Here is a 25,485-nt window from a genome sequence, read left to right on the forward strand (position 1 = left end):
GACCATCTCCCACCTCTCCCTCCTCCAGTTAGTAACTTGTCTTGCCTGTTCACTTGATACCAACCCCTGTATGCCAATTATTGTACTGTGCTACTGTACTTTTCAAGTTACTGTACTATAAGATTTAAAATTTTTTGTGTGTGTGTTTGTTTTTTTATGTATTATTTGTGTGAAAAGTATTATAAACCCATTACAGTTTATATATATATACATATATGTAAAATATATATTATATAGCGGATTGTATTAGTTGGGTACCTAGGTTAACTTTGTTGGACTTAAGAACACACTCTTGGAATGGAACTTGACTGTATGTAGGAGACTTACTATAAGGTACTATAAATAAAGGAACGGATAAATTGTGATGAAGTTATAAGATAGACTCTTGAACTTCTATTAAAACTAAACTAACAACACTAATCCATCCATTGATCAATCATTCTACCTACCTACCTACCTCAACATGGAAGGATTTAAAATGATGCTGAGTAAAAAAGCAAAATTACAAACAATATAAAAACAGCATATTTATGCATATGAGTGTAAACATGCACAAATGAATTGAAGAGTAGATACCCAACTCAAGATAATAGATATTTAGGAGCAGAATGGGACTAGTGTTACAGATTAAAGGGAATTATCCATCCTGTAATGTTTCACTTTTTATTTAAAGAACCAGATTTGAAAAAAAGTATCAAAAAATGTTAAGAAGAATCAACTCTTCACTGTGGAAATATCAGTTCAGTCAAACAGTCCTGTCTGACTCTTTGCAACCCCATAGACTACAGCACGACAGGCTTTCCTGTCCACCACCAACTCCCAGAGCTTGCTCAAACTCATGTGGAAATATAGATATTTGTTAAAACATTCTCTAGACTTCTCTGCATATTTTTCAATTTAATCAAAGATCTTAATCACCAATTTTTAAAAAACATTGTATTTGCTACAACTTCAGGATCTGAAAACCATACCTCAATTCTGAAATCACCATTTTATTTGTCTCGCAGCAGCCAATGTAACTGTCTTGCTTATTTGACAAACTACTCATCTGGTGCTTAGAAAGAGGTGATTTAAAACCAAATATTTCTCTTTTTAACTGCAAGTTTAAAAACAAAGATATATAAACTTATAACACCTATGACATAATCAATTTTATGCAGAACTTCAAGTCTGAAAAATTTCGTGGACAGAAATAATCTAACAGCCATAATAGAATGTATAAATGTATAAATTTATTATACATTATAAAATACTAATGGGAAAACTATAATAGTTAAATCTGTATTATACAAATCATTATGGAGATATTTCATAACAACATGGAATGAAAAACAGAGGCATATATAGTATTTTCAAAAATGCACTAAACTCTATTTTTTTTCCTGGATGTATCTGTATGGGGCAATATTTAAAATATGGACAAGAAGGATACATATGAATTTCAGAACAGTGGCTACCTCTGAGTAGAGAAGAGAATCGGGATTAATAAAATATATAATGAGGGTCTATCTCCCGAAAAGATTTTATTCTGCAGTAGATATCAAAATATTTCCCAGATTTAGCAAATGTACTACATTGATCTGTGTATGTATGCTGTATGTTTTGAATAGAGAATTTTAAAAATTAGCTGTTAAAAGGGCAAGGTAAGCACTTAATGACTACTACCTTCAAATTATAACCAAATCACACTTTTTAGAAATAGAAAAATTTTTCTAAATTCACATTTCCAAACCATGTTACATAGGATGATCAAGCATGTATTACCATTTGACTTTCAGAACCACATATCAGGTAATTCTTAATATTAAGTTAAATGAAAGCATCAATTTAAAATGAATGCTACCTGTATTTTATTTTTACCAAATTTCACAAGTAATCAGTACAATTAAAAATTTAAGCAAATAATCAGCATCCTAGGAAAGTAGATATTGCAGGGGGATGGGAACCAAGAATTCCATGTTCTGGTTTTAATTCTGCCACTCACTAGCAGGATAAATTATTTACTTCCTTGGGTACATTTCTTCACCAATAAAATGATGGTATTGAATTGAATTATTACTAAGGTCTCTTTCAGCATCCTAAATCTGTGACAGTTTAAAACTGGTAAAAATCTACCACCCATTCATATGTAAAACCAACCATGACACATTTATCTATACCTTTTCTCCTGATCTCACCTTTATTTTACACCTATCAATAACAAATTTCTGATACAAGTATACTTATTTTCTTCCTAACCTCATTCATAAATATGGTCATATATATATAACTCAGAGAAAAGGTGGCCACATGCTACCATAAAAACAATTCTAAAAGGTATATGAAAAGCTGTTCAACAGTCAACAGGGAAATGAACATTAAAATCACCATGTGATATCAATTAATACTCATTAAGATGGCTGTAATCAAAGACAGACAAGAATAAGTCAATAATGCTGGCTAAGATGCAGAGAAACAGAAATCCTCATATATTGCTGATGAGAATTAAAGTGGTGCAGCCACTTTGGAAAACAATTTGGCATAAATTTACCACATGACTCAGCAAATCTACTTTTAGGTATCTACTCAAGAGAAACTTGTGGTGAAGACTTGTAAGCAAATATTCAAAACAGCATCATTTATAACAGTCCAAAAGGGGAAAAAACCCAAACGTCCTCCTATTGGTGAATGAATAAATGTGGCAGATCCATACAAAGGAATAGGATTAAACAAAAGAAAGAAATGAAATCCTGATACACATCACAATGAAAGATCCTCAAAAACATTAAGAATGCAAAAGACCACATATTGTATAATTCAGTTATATGAAATGTCCAGAAAGGACAAATCTCGAGGCAGAAGAGTGGATCCCCTAGGAGTGGGGATGGGTTGTTGTTGTTCAGATGCTAAGTTGTACCCGACCCCATGTCTGTGCAACCCCGTGGACTGTGGCCATCAGGCTTCTCTGTCCATGGGATTTTTCAGGCAAGAACACTGGAGTGGGTTGCCATTTCCTTTTACAGGGTACCATCTCCTGGAGTTTGCTCAAACTTATGTCCATTGAGTCAGTGATGCCATCCAATCATCTCATCCTCTGTGTCCCCTTTCTCCTCCTGCCTTTAATCTTTCATAGCATCACAGTACAGGGACTAATTACAAATGGGCACAAGGGGCCTTTGGGGGATAGAAATGTATGAAAATTGGATTGTGATGATTGTTTCCGTACTTGTAGATTTACTAAAAATCACTGAATAGTATACTTAAAATAGGTGAATATCATGATATATAAAAGTTCCTTTAATAAAACTGTTTTAAGAAATTCAATGGCATTCTTATACATGGCATAAAAGAGACTGAGACAGGGTAGAACAGTAGAAAGGTAAGTTTAGAAAAGAAAAAAGGATGAGATAGAAAAGAACTGATGACTGAAAGCAGGTACATAAGGGAAAAAATGGAAGGTAATAAAGCAACAACAAAATTATGATCTCTTACAAAGCACATAGGTAAAATTTTCCTTGTCACATACTTACAGGCAACTGGGACATAATTTTTTCCAAACTTCTCAGTTCGACCCTTGAACTTTCTATTTCCTGCTGACACAAATCCAGTCTCTCATTCTGTGTTGCAATACGAACTTTTAATTCTCGGTTTTCATTCATTAGAGAAAATTTTTCTCTAAGTATTTCGTCTTTGTCCTCTAAGTCACTCTCTAGCTTCAGAATACTTTGTCTAGATTCAGTTAGTTGTGCCATGACTTCTGAATTTTTCACTGCCATGATCCTTAATTTTTCTTTCCCATTACTATTTTCTTCTTTTAATTGCCTATGAAGAAAAAAGCATAAAAATGAAAACTATACATTCACTTTCAATAATCATGTTAATCAATCTCACTTTTAAGATATTTTAAAGCTTAGTCCTGAAACCTACTCACATTTACTGAGTGCCTATCTTCTGCATGTTAGGCACTCACAACTTTATGTGGCTGGTACTATTGTTACTCCCTGATTAAAGATAAGGAAAATGAGGCAAAGAAAGATGAAACTTGCCCAGTGTTTCACAGTAATTGGACAGAATAACTCCACTATTTTGGAGGCATTTCTGCTCCCTTTCAAAAAGTGTACGACAGGAGAGTAACTCCAAAATCCTAACACGATATTTTGCAGCATCAAGTTTTAGAAAGTATAAGGAAAAATCATGAACTATTAGTCACAACTCTAAAAGGTAAAATCAAATTAACTATTAATAAGATTATTATGCAGCATTATTTTTAAATATATATAAACATCAAACAGAGTAATCTAATTTTAGAACTGTAACTGAATTTCATCAGTTCCCTTTTTCACATTTTTTACACCTTGAAATGAGAAGGTTAAACTAGGTGATTCCTCCTAATCTGAAGAATATATATTCTACTAACTAGCTGATGTGATCACATTACAAGGATATTAGGTCTATGTTAATTTTTTCTATATGTATGCAAGGCAAATATGTTGATCATACTACCCTATTTAAGGATGTTAACATCAACACATGTTTTATTCATTGATAACCTTAACCTTATAAGTAGAAAACAATCTTTCTACATAATTTAAAGCCATAATTACAGAATACAAAATATTCTATTTTTAAATATTTCCTTTTTCCTCTACTTCCACACAAAAAATCCTTTTTCTATAATAGGATACTGTACCTTAATTTCTCTTTTAGAATTTCAAATTCATTTTTATACAGACCACACTTTTCCTGTAGCCTTTTATTTTCTTTTTCACAATTAATTAGATTTTTCTCTAATATTTCTTCTTCAGCTTGAACCTAAAACAATAATCTGTTTTAAGTCGACATATTAATGTGGTCATAAGTTTTAGGTATTTCAAATGCAGTGATTTAAGAAATAAGCAGGAGAATGGAGTAAGTACTCCACAGGTTTAAGTCCCCAGCCTTGTAGTGAAAGGAAGAAAGTGAACTTCTAGCAACAAAGAACAGAGAGGGGGAATATTAACACCTATCCAGAAATAGTTAACAGCTTCAAGAGAGGACAATAGCACTATTATCTATAAGCAGAACTGTGCTGGTTTTATGCGGACGAGGCAAGCAACTTGACAAGGCAAGATACACTGTTACTAAAAGGTAATGTTACTAACTTCAGTAACATTAAGTTACCAAAGGCAAATGTTCCAGAGAAGCAATTTTTGATATTTTAGCCACAGAATACTCCCAATGAAATCACAGCCCCAAACTTAAAAGATATAAAATGTCAAACAGCCAGATTTGAGCAGTTAGAGTGGAGGACTGGACAGATCAGCCCCAGTTCCTTTGTTAGATTCTAGGGCTATGCTGAGCAGTTGTGAAATCAACAATCCTGAGGAGACCTGTCAAAAAACTCATCTCTTCCATTTTCCTCTTTCTTCTATAAAGTCTTCCCTCTCCAGGAGGATATTTCCCATACTAAGGATTCTACCTCCCCCTCCAGATCACCTTATTAAAAATTCCCTTGGCAGTCCTGTGGTTAGGACTCCATGATATCACTGCCAAGGGGCCTGGGTTCAACCCTCGGTTGGGGAACTGAGATCCCACAAGCCATGTGGTATGGCAAAAAAAAAAAAAAAATCCTTTCTACAGTATTTCTTTCCCACAGGGAACTTTTCTAAGGCTTTCAAAACAGTGATCTTATTAATTCACACTTAAAACTTCAGTATCTAATGGAATCTTAATTCTTTTAATTGTTAATATTTCTTCCCTTTCTACCTTTTTTTGAACAGAATTTATAAATATTAGTTAAGGATATAAAGAATTTATCTGAATGTCCAACATGACCTCCCTCCAAAGAGGTTTATTGTCATGTGGTATTACTTGAATATATTCAATGAATGTAATTAAACCCTATATTACTATGTAGAACCTGTTCAAGGAAACTTCCTCTGAGACAGAAGTGGAGTGCCTCTCAGGGTGTTCTATCTAGAAACCAATGAAAGGCTACATAATCTACTCTGCCTTCATTTTCACTGAGGTGATGGGAACAAATTTCCTGCTTTTACTTCTATAGCTCCAAACTGTTCACTCATCTCATCTTTCTCTATATTTTGTTTGTTCTCTTATCTCCACTCTTTTCCTTCTTTGGATAAGAAAGTTAATGCTCATTATAAGACTGTAAATATTATATTAACTAATCATTATACATTCTTTATTTCAATTATTATGAATGAGATCATAAAAATTACTCCTTGCTTTAACTATAAAGATATTTTATGTCTATCTTTATTTTCAGAACATGGACGATACAAAACACTGAATTTGCACAATTGCCTCTTACCTTTTCCAATTTTTCAGCCACTTTTTCTTTATAATGTTGGAAAGCTTTACTTAGCTCTTCAGCATTATATAGTGCTTCATTCCTTTGTCGTTCAGCTCTAAAATTAAAAAACAGATAATTAATAAAAGTAAAGAATGCTCTGTACTTGTGTACGTAAGTTCCAAAATAACCTGTATTTAATTATAAGGAATAATTAGAGAGAAGCAGATTTCTGTGTTAAAAAAAAAGTGTAAGACTTAAAATGAACAATGAAGATTAGACTACAATAATTTCCTCAATATAAGATATCTACATGAAAAGCAAAACAGAACATAAAATACTTATAAACTTTGAAACATTATGTGTTGGCAATTTTTTTTCCTATCTGGAAAAGACAGATTAGGGAAGTAGCCTGACACTGTATGATAGATCTCAAAATTCAGGTATTACAGAAACAGTCCACGGTCTAGTATATTAAAAATACTCAGTAAATCTTATGATCTTTGCAAAGGCCAAGTAATTTTTAAAAATGTATCTCAAATGACAGTAACTTCTACTGATATAAGATACAAAATCTTAACAACAAAAGCCAACCACTGCTAACCATGTTGTCTCACCTCTCAGTTGATTCTGACCTTTCCTCATATCTCTCACACTGAACTGAGACTACTGGGCTGGAATTTGGTCAATTTCACAACCATATCTAAAAATTTTTCTATATTCAAATCTATTTTTATCTCTTATTTTAAAGTTAGCAACTCTTCTCTTATCCAAAGTGAATTCCTTTATCTATACTCTAGATCTTAGTGCTTCCCTTTTAGGAACTTATATTTTTTTATTTTCAGTCTCTTCTCTATGGGCTTACAAATTCAAGTCAAAGTATCTCACAGGACTTTCCCGACAGTCCAATGGTTAAGATTCTGCGTTTCCAAAGCCAGAGGGCATGAGTTTGATCTCTCGTTGGAGGGACTAAGATCCCACATGCTGCATGGCACAGCCAAAAAAATATTTTAAAAGATAAAATGTGTTTTCTAAAAGAGAGAAAAATAAAGTATCTCTTACTTCCTGAATATAAGAGATTCTTAAATTTGGAGAGCAACTGCATATTACCTGAGTTATCTACTTGGATCAAAGTTTCAGATTAAAAAAAAAAAAAGGATTTATTTGAAAATCTAAGAGAATATATTCCATTCCTTCATTGATATAGCTAGAATTCAGACAGCAAAGGATACCTGCAGCATTTCTCAAACAAAAACCTTCACAGATATGTGCTTTCCTCTGTCATCGTTCAAGCCAAACTTATCCACTTTATACTTAACTACTCTTCCTTACCACCAATTTCTTTAAAAAGGGCTTAACATTTTCAGCCACACAGAAAAGAATGGATACGTAAACCCATGTATTCTCAACCCAACTTTTATGAATCTTAAACTCTTTGCTGTTTTTATTTCAGGTAGCCTTTATCTTAAGCAAAGAAAATATCACAGACATTAGAGTTGACATTCCTGTGTATTCCCCTCTAAATTCCATTCCCCTGACTTCTACCACAGAGATAATACTAGTCTAACTTCTTATTACTATACATTTTGTATATTCATAGGTTAACCAAAAAACCCACAAACAATACATCACAGCTTATCTATTTTAAAAGGCACACTGTTTTCACATTTTTTTGTTTTGTTTTCACATTTTTAACACCTCTTAAATTGGTAGGTTATTTTAATTCTGATGGCATACCATGGTTTCATGGTGATATTTTTTAATGATTACTAAAATAACAGTACACCTTAAAAAATCTGTGTAATCTTATATTCAATGAAGGATTGTACTTTCTTTTCCATGTTTCTTTTAAATTTATTTTTATCTGAAGGATAACTGCTTTACAATATTGTGTTGGTTTCTGCCATACATCAACCTGAATCAGCCATAGGTATACATATGTCCTCCCTCCAGAATCTCCCTCCCACCTGCCACCCCATCCCTTCTATGCTTTTTTCCATGTTTTTATACTTCATATGAATGGCACCACAATGTATATATATATGTCCAGACTACTTTTATTAATTATCATCAAGCTCTATCTATGTTCACCCCTGTGACTATAGTTCATTTTTTAAAATATCTACCCTATACTATTGTGTGGTATAAAAGTAGTATAATTTGTTCATCCATTTTTTAGTTGCTAGGCACTAAGGTTGCCTCCAGTTAACACAGTGTTGCAGTGAACATCTCTGGTGCATAGCTTCTTCGCAACAGGTATGAGAATTTACTGACAACTAAGCACACTGCAGGCCCACGTGTGTGATAAGTCACTTCAGTTGTGTCCAACTCTTTGCACCCTATGGACTGTAGCCTGCCAGGCTCCTCTGTCTGCAGTTACTCAGCCTGTGCCCCTAGAGCCTGTGCACAGAAACAAGAGAAGGCACCACAAGAAGCCTGCACACTGCAACCAGAATAGCCCCCACCCTGTTCTCCGAAAACTAGAGACAGCTGCCTTGCAGCAATGAAGATCCAGCACAACCAAAAATATAAATGATTTTTAAAATCTTCTTAGTATTAAAAGAAAACAAGGTAGGTGCCCAAAATCAGAAAATGAGAGGTTAAGTAACTTGCCCAAGATCTCACAGATTACTTGAAACATAACTTGTTTCCATAATCTTTCTAACTAACCACTTTACAACATCTGGCATAGTATTAAATTCCCTGGGGTCTAGAGTCAGTTGCTTGGGTTCAAATTCTCCCTCTACCACTTTCTAATGGGGTAACTTTAGCTTCTAATTCGGTTTCCTCATCTATAAAAGCAGCGTATTATCAATCTCATATGACAGTATGAGGAATAAGTAAGTTACACACCAGGAGCACTTAGAAGCATTTACACACAATAAATGTTCAGTAAGTTACTATAGTTACTATCAAATTTAAAACTTTTGCCAATCAATTAAATAACAGCGTGAAGTGACTGTAGCTTTATAAACTTACTATAATTTTAATTTACATTTTTGATGACAGTAAGGTTAACAACTTTCATGTTTATTGGCCATTTGAACTTCCTGTCCTTTACCTCTTCAGATTCTTTGTCTTTTATTACTGTATATCCCCTACCCCATGCCATCCCTCCTTCCTCCTGAGAAACCTGTATGCAAGTCAAGAAACAACACTTAGAACCTTTCATGGAACAACTGACCAGTTCAAAACTGGGAAAGGAGTACGACAAGGCTGTATATTGTCATCCTGTTTATTAAACACATGCAGAGTACAACATGTGAAATGCCGGGCTGGATGAGTTTACAAGTGCGAGTCAAGACTGCCGGGACTATTAATAACCTCAGATGTGCAGATGACACCGCCCTTACGCAGAAAGCAAAGGGGAGCTAATGAGACTGTTGATGAGGGTGAAAGAGAAGAGTGAAAAAGCTGGCTTAAGATTCAACATTTAAAAAAAACAAAGATCATGGCACCTAGCCCAATCACTTCATGGAAAATAGAAGGGGAAATAGTGGAAGCAGTGACAGATTTCCTCTTCTTGGGCTCCAAAATCACTGTAGATGGTGACTGCAGCCATGAAATTAGAAGCTGCTTGCTTCTTGAAAGGAAAATTATGACAAACCTAGACGCCATATTTAAAAAGCAAAGACATCAGTGCCGACAAAGGTCCATATAGTCAAAGCTATGATCTTTCTGATAGTCATCAGGGATCTGACAGTTGGACAATAAAATAGGCTGAGCACTGAAGAATTTATGCTTTTGAACTGTGGTGTTGGAGAAGACTCTGAGGAATCGCTTGGACTGCAAGGAGATCAAACCAGTCAATTCTAAAGAAAATCAACCCTGAACATTCATTGGAAAGACTGAAGCTGAAGCTCCAATACTTTGGCCACCTGATGCGAATATCCGACTCACTGGAAAAGACCCTGATGCTGGGAAAGAAAGAAGGCAAAAGAAGAGGGTGGCAGAGGATGAAACGGTTGGATAGAATCACTGATTCAAAGAATGTGAACTTGGGCAAACTCCAGTAGATGGTTATGGGGGGCCTGACATACTGCAGTCCATAGGGTTGCAGGGTCAGACACAACTTAGTGACGGAACAACAGCAATCTCTTCCTGTAATATTTATGTTTTCTGGCTCTCATTTTAAAACATCCTTCCCTACCGTGATACAACATAGAAAAGATTCCCCTATATTTTTTCTACTAATTCTCCTTTTCACAATTGGGCCTTTAATACATCTGGAATTTTTCTTTAATGCAGGTATTGTATGAGGAATCTATTTTAACTTTTTAATCAATAACCACTTCATTCAGCATCATTTTCTGAAGTTTTTGTTTTTAAAATTTTAAACCAGTAACCCCTTAATGTGGATTTTTGTCAATTTGCTACCACTGCTTTATGTCTCTCACTTGAGAGATATTTTTGCACTGAACTATATATTCTGGAGTAATTAATAAACTTCAGTCCTAAATACTTCAGCATATATCTTCTAAGAATGTGAAGACTGTTTCATATAACCATAAGGTGAAGGTGAAGTCACTCAGTCGTGTCTGACTCTGCGACCCACGGACTGTAGCCTACCAGGCTCTTCCATCCATGGGATTTTCCCGGCAAGAGTACTGGAGTGGGTTGCCATTTCCTTCTCCACATGTATAACCATAAGTAACTATCAAATTTAAGAAATCTAAAATTGATACAATGTTGTTACTCAGTCACTAAGTCTGTCTGACTCTGTGACCCCACTTAATGAAGCATGCCTAGCTTCCCTGTCCTTCATTATCTCCTGGAGTTTGAGTCAGTGATGCCATTCAATCATCTCATATTCTGTTGCCCTCTTCTCTTCCTGCTTTCCCAGAATCAGGGTCTTTTCTAATGAGTTATCTCTTCACATCATGTAGCCAGAGTATTGGAGCTTAAGCTTAAGCATTAGTCCTTCCAATGAATATTCAGGTTGATTTCCTTTAGAAATGACTGACTTGATCTCCTTACTGTCCAAGGGACTCAAGAGTCTTCTCCAGCACCACAATTTGAAAGCATCCACTCTTTGGTGCTCAGCCTTCTTTATGGTCCAACTATATATAAATGTTATTAATTATTCCAATAATTTCTTTATAGAATTTTATTTCTTCTGATCCAGGATCACTTATTGCTTTAAGTTATCATGTCTCTCTAGTCTTAACCTGGAACACCTTCTCAGTTTTTCTTAGTCCTTCATAACTCTGACATTTTTCAAGAATAAACAGTTGTTTTACAGAAGACTAAGCTGAGCTTGTCTGATGTTTCCTCATAACTAGTTTCAGGCTATCCATTCTTGAGAGGCACACCACATAACTGGTACTATACCCTTCTCACTATATCACAAATGAAACACATGATGTCAGTTTGTCCAGTACCTAAATTATTGAGTCTTTCATCCTTTGCTCTGATTTGTAATGCCACTTATTACATATCAAGATTCCACTGTATGTGTTTTTGCTTAAGGGTCTTTGTCCTGTATGACTAACCTTTTGTTTATACCTATATGGATGTGAGAGTTGGACTGTGAGGAAAGCTGAGTGCCGAAAAATTGATGCTTTTGAACTATGGTGCTGGAGAAGACTCTTGAGAGTCCCTTGGACTGCAAGGAGATCCAACCAGTCCATCCTAAAGGAGATCAGTCCTGGGTGTTCATTGGAAGGACTGATGTTGAAGCTGAAACTCCAATACTTTGGCCACCTCATAAGAAGAGTTGACTCATTGGAAAAGACCCTGATGCTGGAAGGGATTGGGGGCAGGAGGAGAAGGGGACAACAGAGGATGAGATGGCTGGATGGCATCACTGACTTGATGGGCATGAGTCTGAGTAAACTCCAGGAGTTGGTGATGGACAGGGAGGCCTGGAGTGCTGTGATTCATGGGGTCGCAAAGAGTCAGATACGACTGAGCGACTGAACTGAACTGAACTAATACCAATATCGAGTTTCCCAGGTGGCACTAGTGGGAAAGACCTTGACTGCCAATGCAGGAAACATGATGAGATAGGGATTCAATTCCTGGATTGGGAAGATCCCCTGGAGGAGGGTATGGCAACCCACTCTAGTATTCTTGCCTGGAGAATCCCATGGACAGTAGCCATGGAGCCTGGAGGGCTATGGTCCATAGGTTCACAAAGAGTCGGACACGACTGAAGTGACTTAGCAACACACACATACAAATATCACATTGACTTAATCAGTATAACTTTAGAAGTCTTGCTTATCTATAGACATGCTCTCAGCCTTGGCCTACAGCTTCAAAAGTGCCTTATTTGTTCTTGAACTTTGGTTCTTCCGCATGATTTTTAGGGTCAGTTCATTAACTTTTATCAAAACTTGTTAGGATACTGGTTGGTATTGCACTGAATATATAAATTATTGGGGGGGGAAACTGACACCTTTATGTTAGGTTCCCTTACAGAAAAATGGTATATACCTCATTAGTTAGATCTTAAGACTTCCAAAAAAGTTTTATTATTTTCTCCATTGTATTCTCATTTTAGTCTGATGTTTTGCCATCTGTTGTCTTACTGACCCTATGAAGACTGGCCCTCCCAGCACTAGCCAGTTCTCAGTGATTAGTAAACTATGCATGGGGGTGCACCTTTTATATATAAACTAAGCAACCCAGAGCCTACTCTCCAATTCCTCTATCTGGCTCTCACACTCCAGGCAAAGCCTCCTGTCCTAATCACCCCAGGACCAGGTATCAGACAACTCACGACAGTCTTACATGCCAGCCTATTGATATTATTCATACTAGCCAATCTGAAGGTTGAATACCCAACCTCAACCATTTCTTCCCACAGAAATCACAGTAAAATCTCTTGTTCATGTTTTTCTTCCTACTCCCTCTGCCTTCTAAATAAACTTCATACTTAAACTTCCCTGTATGATCCCCTCTACATGGCATGTCATGTCTCTTATTTCTAGTAATTTGTGAGTATAAAAACTTCCTTCATGACAGACATTTCCATGTCTGTGTATCTTGCCATACCTGATTAAAACAAATCTTGAGCACATTTTTTTAAATTAAAAATATTTATTTATTTATTTGACTACAACAGGTCTTCATTATGGATGCAGCTTCTTTAGTTGTGGCATCCAACTTCTTGGTTGCAGCATGTGGAGTCTAGTTCCCTGACCAGGGATCAAACTCTGCCTCCTGCATTGAGGGCATGGAGTCTTAGCCACTGGACCACCAGGGAAGTCCCTTGAGCACATTTTTAAACTTCCATTAAGACTATACCTATTCTTCTGTAGATTTTTTTACATTTAACGTATAGTTTCTATTTTAATTTTCCATTGGGTAAAGTGCTCATCTTAAGTGAATGAATTTATATATACATATTGTTTATTCAGCCACTAAGTCATCTCCAACTCTTTGGGACCCATGGACTATAGCATGCCAGGCTCTTCTGTCTTCCACTATCTCCCAGAGTTTGCTCAAATTCATGTCCAATGAGTCAGTGATGCTATCTAACCATGTTATCTTCTGCCGCCCTCTTCTTTTGCCTTCAATCTTTCCCAGCATCAGGGTCTTCTCCAATGAGTTGGCTCTTCAGATCAGGTGGCCAAAGTATTGTAGCTTCAGCTAGTCCTTTCAGTGAATATTCAGGTTTATTTTCTTTAGGATTGATTCACAACTCAAAAGCATCAATTCTTCGTATATACATATGTACCCACATAACTAATATCCAGATCCAATACAGAACATTTCCAGCACCCAAAAAGCTCCCACATCCACCCTCTCAGTCAATACTCTTTATCCAAAAAGGTAAGCACTATCTGGACTTTTAACATCACATTAATTTTGCCTATTCTTGATTTCTTAAGTAAATACCCAGTATTCTTTTGCATCTGGCTTCCTTTGCTTAACATTATATCTGTTATTTATCTCTGTTGTTAAATAGCTATAGTTGATCTTTTTCACTAATGCATATATTTCATAATGTGAATATATTTATTGATTCTACTACTGATGAACACTTAGTAATTATGAATACAGCTACTTTGAGCACCCTGGCATATATCTTTTGATAGATATGGGACTTCGTTTCTGTTGGAATGGATTCTGGATCATAGGGTGACTTAACATTTAAATTTAGAAGACATTGGTAAACAGTTTTCCAAAGTGGTTCTACCAATTTATGCTCCTACTAGAAATATATTAAAATTTCAGTTGCTCTACAACATTAAAAACTTGAATCTGTAAGTCTTTTTCATTTTAGCTACTGTGAGCCATAATGGAAATGTTTCCTCTCATCATCATCATTTTTTAATTAATTTTTTATTGAAGGATAACTGCTTTACAGAATTTTGCTATTTTCTGTCAAACCTCAACATGAATCAGCCTATATGATATAGGTATACATATATCCCCTCCCTTTTGAAACTCCCTCCTGTCTCCCTTCCCACCCCCACCCCTCTAGGTTGATACAGAGCCCATGTTTAAGTTTCTTGAGCCATACAGCAAATTCCCATTGGCTATCTATTTTACATATGGTAATGTGAGTTTCCATGTTACTCTCCATATATCTCACCCTCTCCTCCCCTCTCCCCATGTCAGTAAGTCTATTCTCTAAGTCTGTTTCTCCACTGTTGTCCTGTAAATAAATTCTTCAGTACCATTTTTCTAGACGAAAGAATTGTACACAGAAAATTATAAGACACTAATGAAAGAAATCAAAGATGACATAAGCAGATGGAGGGATATTCCACGTTCCTGGGTAGGAAGAAACAATATTGTGAAAATGACTATACTACCAAACACAATCTACAGATTCAATGGGATCCCTATCAAAATACCAATGGCATTTTTCACAGAACTAGAACAAAAAATTTCACAATTCATATGGAGACACAAAAGACCCTGAATAGCCAGAGTAGTCTTGAGAAAGAAGAATGGAGCTGGAGGAATCAAGCTTTCTTACCCCAGGTTATACTACAAAGCTACAGTCATCAAGACAGTATGGTACTGGCACAAAAACAGAAATATAGACCAATGGAACAAGATAGAAAGCCCAGAAATAAACCCATGCACCTATGGGTACCTTAGTTTTGACAAAGAAGGCAAGAATATACAATGGGGGTAAAGACAGCCTCTTCAATAAATGGTGCTAGGAGAACTGGACAGGTACATGTAAAATAAAATTAGAACACTTTCTAACACCACACACAAAGATAAACTCAAGGTGGATTAAAGACTTACATGTAAGACCAGAAACTATAAAACACTTAGAGGAAAACACAGGCAGAACACTCGATGACATAAAGCAAGATACTCTATGATCCACCTCCTAGAGTAATAGAAATAAAAACAAAAGTAAACAAGTGCGACCTGATTAAACTTAAAAAAGCTTTTGCACAGCAAAGGAAACTATAAGCAAGGTGAAAAGAAAACCCTCAGAATGGGAGAAAATAATAGCAAATGAAACAACTGACAAAGGATTAACTCTCAAAATATACAAGTAGCTCATACAACTCAATACCAGAAAAACAAACAACCCAATCAAAAAGTGGGAAAAGACCTAAACAGACATTTCTCCAAAGAAGAAATACAGATGGCTAACAAACACATGAAAAGATGCTCAACATCGCTCATTATTAGAGAAATGCAAATCAAAACTACAATGACGTATCACCTCATACCGGTCAGAATGGCCCTTATCAAAAAGTCTACAAACAATAAATGCTGAAGAGGGTGTGGAGAAAAGGGAATGCTCTTGCACTGTTGGTGGGAATGTAAATTGATACAGCCACTATGGAAGACGGTATGGAGAGTGCTTAAAAAACTAGGAATAAAACTACCATATGACCCACCAACTCCACTCCTGGGCATATACCCTGAGGAAACCAAAATTGAAAGAGATACATGTATCCCATTGTTCACTGCAGCAATATTTACAATAGCTAGAACATGGAAGCAACCTAGATGTCCATTGACAGCTGAATGGATAAAGAAGTTGTGGTGCATATACACAATGGAATATTATTCAGCCATAAAAGGGAATGCATTTGAGTCAGTTCTAATGAGGTGGATGAACCTAGAACCTATTATACAGAGTGAAGTGAGTCAGAAAGAGAAAGATAAATACCGTATTCTAACACATATATACGGAATCATCATCATCATTTTGAAAATTTTATTTCTTGTGGGGAAATTTCTAACAATTGATTCAATACCTTTAATGGTTAAAAAACTAAGGTTTTCAATTTATTCTTGTTAGTTTTATTAAACTTTATTTTGTTGGAAAATCATTTATTTAAGTTTTCAAATGTATTATCCTAAAATGGTTCACAGTATTGGTCTTATTTCTTAAAACACAGCTAAATTTGTAATTTAGGGGATACTTTTCAATTCCAATATTGGTTTTTGTGGATTAATTTTCCCCTGGATTAATCTTATGTAATGCCCATTATTCTTGGTCACCGTGGAGGGAAAAAAAAATCTGGGTTTTGGGGATTCTCTATTGTTTCATTGTTTTCTATTTATCCATTTCACCCTTTATTATTTAAATACTTCTGTTTTTCTTTTGATGTGCTTTATGTCCTTTTCCTGACTATATAAATTGAATATTTTAGTTCATTCATATACTAATTTTAATACATGCACAGGAGACTAAAAATTTTCTTTTAAGAATATCTTTGGCTACAGCCCACAAGCTGCAATATGAAACATTTTTAATATCAGTTCTAAGTCTTCCAATTTTCATCATAATTTCTTCAATGATCCACGAATAGTGAGAAGGCTGATTTTACATTTTCAAACTACATGGTTTTCAGGGAGGGAGGACCGTGGTGGGGCATAGGGTTGTCATACATAATTTAATTATACTATGGTCTGAGAGGATGATATGTATGACATAAATATTTTTATCTTTGTTAAAATTCATGTTTTCTGGCAGAATAAGGTAACAAAGTATAAATATTCTAGGAGTGTCTAAAAGAATGTGCATTCTCAAATGGTTGGCTACAGGATTCCATACATATATCCACTAGATTAACAGTCACTCAACTCTTCAGCTTCTTACTTTTTTGTTGCTTAATCTAACAATTCTAGTAAATCCGTAAAAGTGTTCCCTGTGTGATTACAGATTTGTTCACTTCTACTTGAAATTTTGTTATTTTCTTTATGTACTTTGGGACAAGATTATTAGATGTAAGTTTAGAATCTTTATAGCTTCCTGCTAAAGTGTTATCTAAACATTACATATATATACACACATGTATGTGTGCGTGCTTAGTCACTTCAGTCGTGTCCAACTCTCTGTGACCCCATGGACTACAGCCAGCCAGGCTCCTGTCCATGGGACTCTCCAGGCAAGAATTCTAGAGTTGGGAGGGGGGATTGAGATGGGGAATATATGTAAATCCATGGCTGATTCATGTCAATGTATGGCAAAAACCACTACAATATTGTAAAGTAATTAGCCTCCAACTAATAAAAGTAAATGGGAAAAAAAAAAAAAAAGAATACTAGAGTGGCTTGCCATTTCCTTCTCCAGTGATAAAGTATGAAGTGAGTGAAGTGAAGTCACTCAGCCGTGTCCGACTCTTTGTGACCCCATGGACTGCAGCCTACCAGGCTCCTCCATCCATGGGATTCTCCAGGCAAGAGTACTGGAGTGGGTTGCCATTTCTTCCTCCATATGTATACATACATACATACATACATACATATATATATATATATATATAAATACAAAAGAGTTCTTTTTAACTCTAGTAATGCTTATTGCACTTAAATCTATTCTGTGATACTAATATATTTTGTTTTCTCCCTAAAATATTTATTTTCATCCCTTTGCATTCATCTTTTCTGTGTCCTTATGTGTTTTTTTAAAAAATATAAAATGTTGCATTTAATTTCTGCTATGCAGCAAAGTGACTCAGTTATACAGATATATATTCTTTTTTCATATTCTTTTCCATTATGGTTGAATCACAGGATATTCAATATAGCTTCCTGTCCTATACAGCAGGACCTTGTTACTTATTCTGTGTCTTTATGTTTTAAGTATATCTCTTATAAACTGTATAAGGCTAAACAATCTCTGCCTTACACTGGCTTTTTAATCCATTATGATTAATTTCTGCCCTCAAAAGTCTTTGCAAAGGTTTTGATATTTCAACTTTAGAATGCCAATATTCATTCTAGTTCTTCAAAAAGTTCCAAGAGTCTTCATATCACATCTCTACCTAAAAATCTGAATTGATGATTTATGCTCCCTAGGTTAAAATACAAATCCTTTGGCATAAAACACAAAGCCATTTACAGTCTGGACCAAGCCTGTCTTTTTCCTTACATCCTACTGTATCTGTCCATTTATAAGTACACAAAATTCCTAGCATTCTTCAGAAAAGATGTTCTTTTGTATTTCTCTGCCTTTGCACATGTTGTCCAGAATGCATGCATCCCTACTTATCCACCTTATTACAGCAAAGTCAATACCCTAACCCTGGACTTCCCTGGTACACCAGTGGATAAGAATCTGCCTTGCAACGTGGGGGACACAGGTTTGACTGATCCCTGGTCCGGGAAGATTTCACGTGCTGGGGAATACCTGGGCCTGTGAGCCACAATTACTGAAGCCCATGCACACAGAGCCTGTTCTCCACAATAAGAGAAGGCATCACAATGAGAAGCTTACGCACCACAACTAGAGAGCAGCCAGCCCCTCTCTCTCCAAAAAGAGAAAGCCCGTGTGAGCAACGAAGAACCAGTACAACCAAAAACAAAAAAAAAATCCCCTTCCATAAAAAATCATCTCTAAGTTCTACAGAGAACTAGTTACTCTTTCTGTACTTTATCTTAGCTATATTATAAGGCCAGTCTTCATGTATTATCTTGTTAAATATCTACATACAAAAAGTTCATCTGAGTAAGTAAAGTCTGATTTTCAGAATATTTGACCACATAGTTTATATTTACAACAGCTACATTGGTTAGTGTTTATTATTTATGAAGCACCTTACAGTTCTTCTTTCACTTATCCTTCATCAAGACAATATCATCTTGACTTAATATGAACAAACTGAGGTTCAAGAAGGTTAAATAGTTTCTTCAAGGTAACAAAGTCATTGAGGGTCATTGAGGCTGGTTTGACTCCAGAACCTAAACATTTTCACTGAGTAATAATGCCTACCAAATATATACTGTAACTTGAACTATACTAACCAAACACTGCTGAGAAAATATTATTCCAAACTCATTTTAATGAAAAAATGACATAGATGGGTTTTGAGCAGTTTTTAGAAATTTAAATGCACATGCAAACAAATATTTATCTATTTATGACAACTTTTCAAAAACACTTTCTTCATAACATTACTTATACCATAGGATGAAATTTTAAAACATATTTTTGTTGCCAAAGATGATAAAAATGCAGATTATGATTTTACCCTGTGTAAAAACTGTTACAATGACATTATATGGTAAAATCTCATTAAACTAAAAAGCTTTTATCTTTATTAGTTTAAAAGTTAATTAACATTCAAAGTTAATAATTATGTGGTCAGTTATCTAGAAAACTTTATCTTAAGATACGGCTTTAAAAAAAAGACATGGCTTATACAAAATAGATATTTTCACATTACTTATCTATTTCTAAAGGAAGACCAAACCACTTTCTTATGAATTTTATTTAAGAAATATGTAGGGCGGAGGAGTAGGACGGGGAGACCACTTTCTCTCCTACAAATTCATCAAAAGAATAACTGAACGCAGAGCAAACTTCGCAAAACAACTTCTGATCGCTAGTTGAGGTCATCAGGCGCCCAGAAAAGCAGCTCATTGTCTTCAAAAGGAGGTAGGACAAAATATAAAAGATAAAAAGTGAGACAAAAGAGCTAAGGACAGAGATCCTTCCCGGGAAGGGAGTCTTAGGCGGCATTGCTTGGGGTAGGGTCTGGGCCTGAGTGCCCTGAGGACAATCGGAGGGAGCTTCTCTGAGTTGCCAACTTGAACTGTGGGAGACCAAAAAAGAGAGAGAAAATAAACCGGTCCGAACACACTGCCGGCCGTACCGAGAAAGTCCAGAGAAGAGCTCGCAGGCTGCGGACTGGCCCAGCCCCGCCGGAGGCAGGAGGCAAGGGGGAGGGGAAGGTCGCCGCGAGACACAGGGCGCAGGCACCCGACCGGCGCGGGCGGGGACTGGGGCTGGGGACGCGAAGGGCAGAAGGTGCGCGCACCCGACTGGCGGCAGCGGAAACTGAGACTGGGTCCGCGGAAGGGAGGGGGCGGGCCACACCTGGGGAGAGTGCGCCCACCAAGCCCCTGGCTGCCTGGACCGCTCTGACGGGGAAGGCACAGAGAGCAGGCGCAGCTTTTCGTTCCGCGCTTTTGTGGAACACTGGAGGGCTGGAACCTCGTGCAGCGCGGGGCGCGCTCCATATAGAACAGCCAGGAGCCTGAGCAGCGCAGAGGGAGAAAGCAGCGCCAGCCCCTCCCGGCAGCGCCAGCCCCTCCCCGCAGAGCGACGGAACTAGCTACCTGAATAAGAGTCCACCTCCGCCCGCCTGTATCAGGGCGGAAATGAGGCCCTGAAGAGACCGTCAAACAGAAGCCAAATAAACAAAGGGAACCGCTTCAGAAGGGACTGGTGCAACAGATTAAAATCCCTGTAGAAAACACCGACTACACCGGAAGGGGCCTGTAGATATCGAGAAGTGTAAGCTGGAACGAGGAGCTATCTGAAACTGAGCCGAACCCACACTGACCGCAACAGCTCCAGAGAAACTCCTAGATATATTTTTACTTTTTTCTCTTTTTTTTTTTTCTTTTTTTATTTTCTCTCTTTTATTTTCCTTTAAAATTCCCTATTACTCCCCCATTACTCCTTAACTTTCACTTCCATAGATTTTTACGATTTTTTTAATTAGGGAAAAAAAAAATTTTTTTTTCTTTTTTTTCTTTTTTTATTCTTTTCTCTTCTATTTTCTATTTTTCTTTTTCTCTTATTTCTTTTAAAGTCCTCTAGTACTCCTCTACTACTCCTTAATTTTCATTTTCAATACACTATAACCTTACAAAAAAAAAAGAATAGAAGCCCTATTTTTAAACCGAAGATTATTCTCTCCCAATCTTGACTCTCTGTTTTCTACCTCAGAACACCTCTATTTCCTCCGTTCCCCTTCTCTTCCCAATCCAATTCTGTGAATCTTTGTAGGTGACTGGGCTACGGAGAACACTCTGGGAACAGACAGCTGCGTAGATCTGTCTCTCTCCTCTTGAGTCCCCCTTTTTCTCCTCCTGCTCATCTCTATCTCCCTCCTCCCTCTCCTCTTCTTCATGTAACTCTGTGAACCTCTCTGGGTGTCCCTAACGGGGGAGAATCTTTTCGCCATTAACCTAGAAGTTTTCTTATGAGGGCTGTATAGTTGGAGAAGTCCTGAGACTACAGGAAGAATAAAACTGAAATCCAGAGGCAGGAGACTTAAGCCCAAAACCTGAGAACACCAGAAAACTCCTGACTACATGAGACTTTAAGTAATAAGTGACCGTCCAAAAGCCTCCATACCTACACTGAAACCAACCACCACCCAAGAGCCAATAAGTTTTAGAGCAAGACATACCACGAAATCCTCCAGCAACGCAGGAACATAGCCCTGAATGTCAACATACAGGCTGCCCAAGGTCACACCTAACACATAGACCCATCTCAAAACTCATTACTGGGCACTCCATTGCTCTCCAAAGAGAAGAAATCAAGTTCCACGCACCAGAACACTGACGCAAGCTTCCCTAACCAGGAAACCTTGACAAGCCAATTGTCTAACCCCACCCACTGGGTAAATCCTCCACAATAAAAAGGAACCACAGACCTCCAGAATACAGAAAGCCCACTCCAGACACAGCAATCTAAACAAGATGAAAAGGCAAAGAAATACCCAACAGGTAAAGGAACATGAAAAATGCCCACCAAGTCAAACAAAAGAGGAGGAGATAGGGAATCTACCTGAAAAAGAATTTAGAATAATGATAATAAAAATGATCCAAAATCTTGAAAACAAAATGGAGTTACAGATAAATAGCCTGGAAACAAAGACTGAAAAGATACAAGAAATGTTTAATAAAGACTTAGAAGAAATAAAAAAGAGTCAATTAAAAATGAATAATGCAATGAATGAGATCAAAAACACTTTGGAGGGAACCAAGAGTAGAATAACGGAGGCAGAAGATAGGATGAATGAGGTAGAAGATAAAATGGTGGAAATAAATGAAGCAGAAAGGAAAAAAGAAAAAAGGATCAAAAGAAATGAGGACAACCTCATGGACCTCTGGGACAATGTGAAACGCCCCAGCATTCGAATCATAGGAGTTCCAGAAGAAGAAGACAAAAAGAAAGGCCATGAGAAAATACTCGAGGAGATAATAGCTGAAAACTTCCCTAAAATGGGGAAGGAAATAGTCACCCAAGTCCAAGAAACCCAGAGAGTCCCAAACAGGATAAACCCAAGGCAAAACACCCCAAGACACATACTAATCAAATTAACAAAGATCAAACACAAAGAACAAATATTAAAAGCAGCAAGGGAGAAACAACAAATAACACACAAAGGGATTCCCATAAGGATAACAGCTGATCTATCAATAGAAACCCTCCAGGCCAGAAGGGAATGGCAGGACGTACTGAAAGTAATGAAAGAGAATAACCTACAACCTAGATTACTGTATCCAGCAAGGATCTCATTCAGATATGAAGGAGAATTCAAAAGCTTTACAGATAAGCAAAAGCTGAGAGAATTCAGCACCACCAAACCAGCTCTTCAACAAATGCTAAAGGATCTTCTCTAGACAGGAAATGCAGAAAAGTTATATAAACGTGAACCCAAAACAACAAAGTAAATGGCAACGGGACCACACCTATCAATAATTACCCTAAATGTAAATGGGTTGAATGCCCCAACCAAAAGACAAAGATTGGCTGAATGGATACAAAAACAAGACCCCTATATATGCTGTCTACAAGAGACCCACCTCAAAACAAGAGACACATACAGACTAAAAGTGAAGGGCTGAAAAAAAATATTTCATGCAAACAGAGACCGAAAGAAAGCAGGAGTTGCAATACTCATATCAGATAAAATAGACTTTCAAATAAAGGATGTGAAGAGAGACAAAGAAGGACACTACATAATGATCAAAGGATCAATCCAAGAAGAAGATATAACAATTATAAATATATATGCACCCAACATAGGAGCACCGCAATATGTATGGCAAACACTAACGAGTATGAAAGAGGAAATTTATAGTAACACAATAATAGTGGGAGACTTTAATACCCCACTCACAACTATGGATAGATCAACTAAACAGAAACTTAACAAGGAAACACAAACCTTAAATGACACAATGGACCAGCTAGACCTAATTGATATCTATAGGACATTTCACCCCAAAACAATCAACTTCACCTTTTTCTCAAGTGCACACGGAACCTTCTCCAGAATAGATCACATCCTGGGCCATAAATCTGGTCTTGGAAAATTCAAAAAAATTGAAATCATTCCAGCCATCTTTTCTGACCACAGTGCAGTAAGATTAGATCTCAATTACAGGAAAAAAATTGTTAAAAATTCAAACATATGGAGGCTAAATAACACGCTTCTGAATAACCAACAAATCATAGAAGAAATCAAAAAAGAAATCAAAATATGTATAGAAATGAATGAAAATGAAAACACAACAACCCAAAACCTATGGGACACTGTAAAAGCAGTGCTAAGGGGAAGGTTCATAGCATTACAGGCTTACATCAAGAAACAAGAAAAAAACCAAATAAATAACCTAACTCTACACCTAAAGCAATTAGAGAAGGAAGAAATGAAGAACCCCAGGGTTAGCAGAAGGAAAGAAATCTTAAAAATCAGGGCAGAAATAAATGCAAAAGAAACTAAAGAGACCATAGCAAAAATCAACAAAGCTAAAAGCTGGTTTTTTGAAAAAATAAACAAAATTGACAAACCATTAGCAAGACTCATTAAGAAACAAAGAGAGAAGAACCAAATTAACAAAATTAGAAATGAAAATGGAGAGATCACAACAGACAACACTGAAATACAAAGGATAAGAGACTACTACCAGCAGCTCTATGCCAATAAAATGGACAACTTGGATGAAATGGACAAATTCTTAGAAAAGTATAACTTTCCAAAACTGAACCAGGAAGAAATAGAAGATCTTAACAGACCCATCACAAGCAAGGAAATTGAAACTGTAATCAAAAATCTTCCAGCAAACAAAAGCCCAGGACGAGATGGCTTCACAGCTGAATTCTACCAAAAATTTAGAGAAGAGCTAACACCTATCTTACTCAAACTCTTCCAGAAAATTGCAGATGAAGGTAAGCTTCCAAACTCATTCTATGAGGCCACCATCACCCTAATTCCAAAACCAGACAAAGATGCCACAAAAAAAGAAAACTACAGGCCAATATCACTGATGAACATAGATGCAGAAATCCTTAACAAAATTCTAGCAAACAGAATCCAAGAACATATTTAAAAAATCATACACCATGACCAAGTGGGCTTTATCCCAGGAATGCAAGGATTCTTTAATATCCGCAAATCAATCAATGTAATACACCACATTAACAAATTGAAAGATAAAAACCATATGATTATCTCAATAGATGCAGAGAAAGCCTTTGACAAAATTCAACATTCATTTATGATTAAAAGTCTCCAAAAAGCAGGAATAGAAGGAACATACCTCAACATAATAAAAGCTATATATGACAAACCCACAGCAAGCATCACCCTCAATGGTGAAAAATTGAAAGCATTTCCCCTGAAATCAGGAACAAGACAAGGGTGCCCACTCTCACCACTACTATTCAACATAGTGTTGGAAGTTTTGGCCACAGCAATCAGAGCAGAAAAAGAAGTAAAAGGAATCCAGATAGGAAAAGAAGAAGTGAAACTCTCACTGTTTGCAGATGACATGATCCTCTACATAGAAAACCCTAAAGACTCTACCAGAAAATTACTAGAGCTAATCAATGAATATAGTAAAGTTGCAGGATATAAAATTAACACACAGAAATCCCTTGCATTCCTATATACTAACAATGAAAAAACAGAAAGAGAAATTAAGGAAACAATACCATTCACCATTGCAACAAAAAGAATAAAATACTTAGGAGTGTATCTACCTAAAGAAACAAAAGACCTATACATAGAAAACTATAAAACACTGATGAA

At 36.4% G+C, this 25,485-nt stretch overlaps 1 protein-coding gene across 1 annotated transcript in view; it reads right to left on the minus strand.

Moving 5' to 3' along the window:
- CCDC18 (coiled-coil domain containing 18) overlaps positions 1-25,485 on the minus strand; it is a 105,242-nt gene that overhangs the window by 65,237 nt on the left and 14,520 nt on the right. The window contains exons 8-11 of the mRNA XM_061121356.1: positions 6,290-6,386; positions 4,670-4,791; positions 3,510-3,801; positions 972-1,096 (exon numbers count right to left, since the gene is read on the minus strand). Of these exons, the coding sequence (XP_060977339.1) occupies positions 972-1,096; positions 3,510-3,801; positions 4,670-4,791; positions 6,290-6,386 (636 nt within the window). The remainder of the gene's footprint in view (positions 1-971; positions 1,097-3,509; positions 3,802-4,669; positions 4,792-6,289; positions 6,387-25,485) is intronic.

This window comes from Dama dama, chromosome 20 (genome assembly GCF_033118175.1).
Source record: "Dama dama isolate Ldn47 chromosome 20, ASM3311817v1, whole genome shotgun sequence".
Lineage (NCBI taxonomy): Eukaryota > Metazoa > Chordata > Mammalia > Artiodactyla > Cervidae > Dama > Dama dama.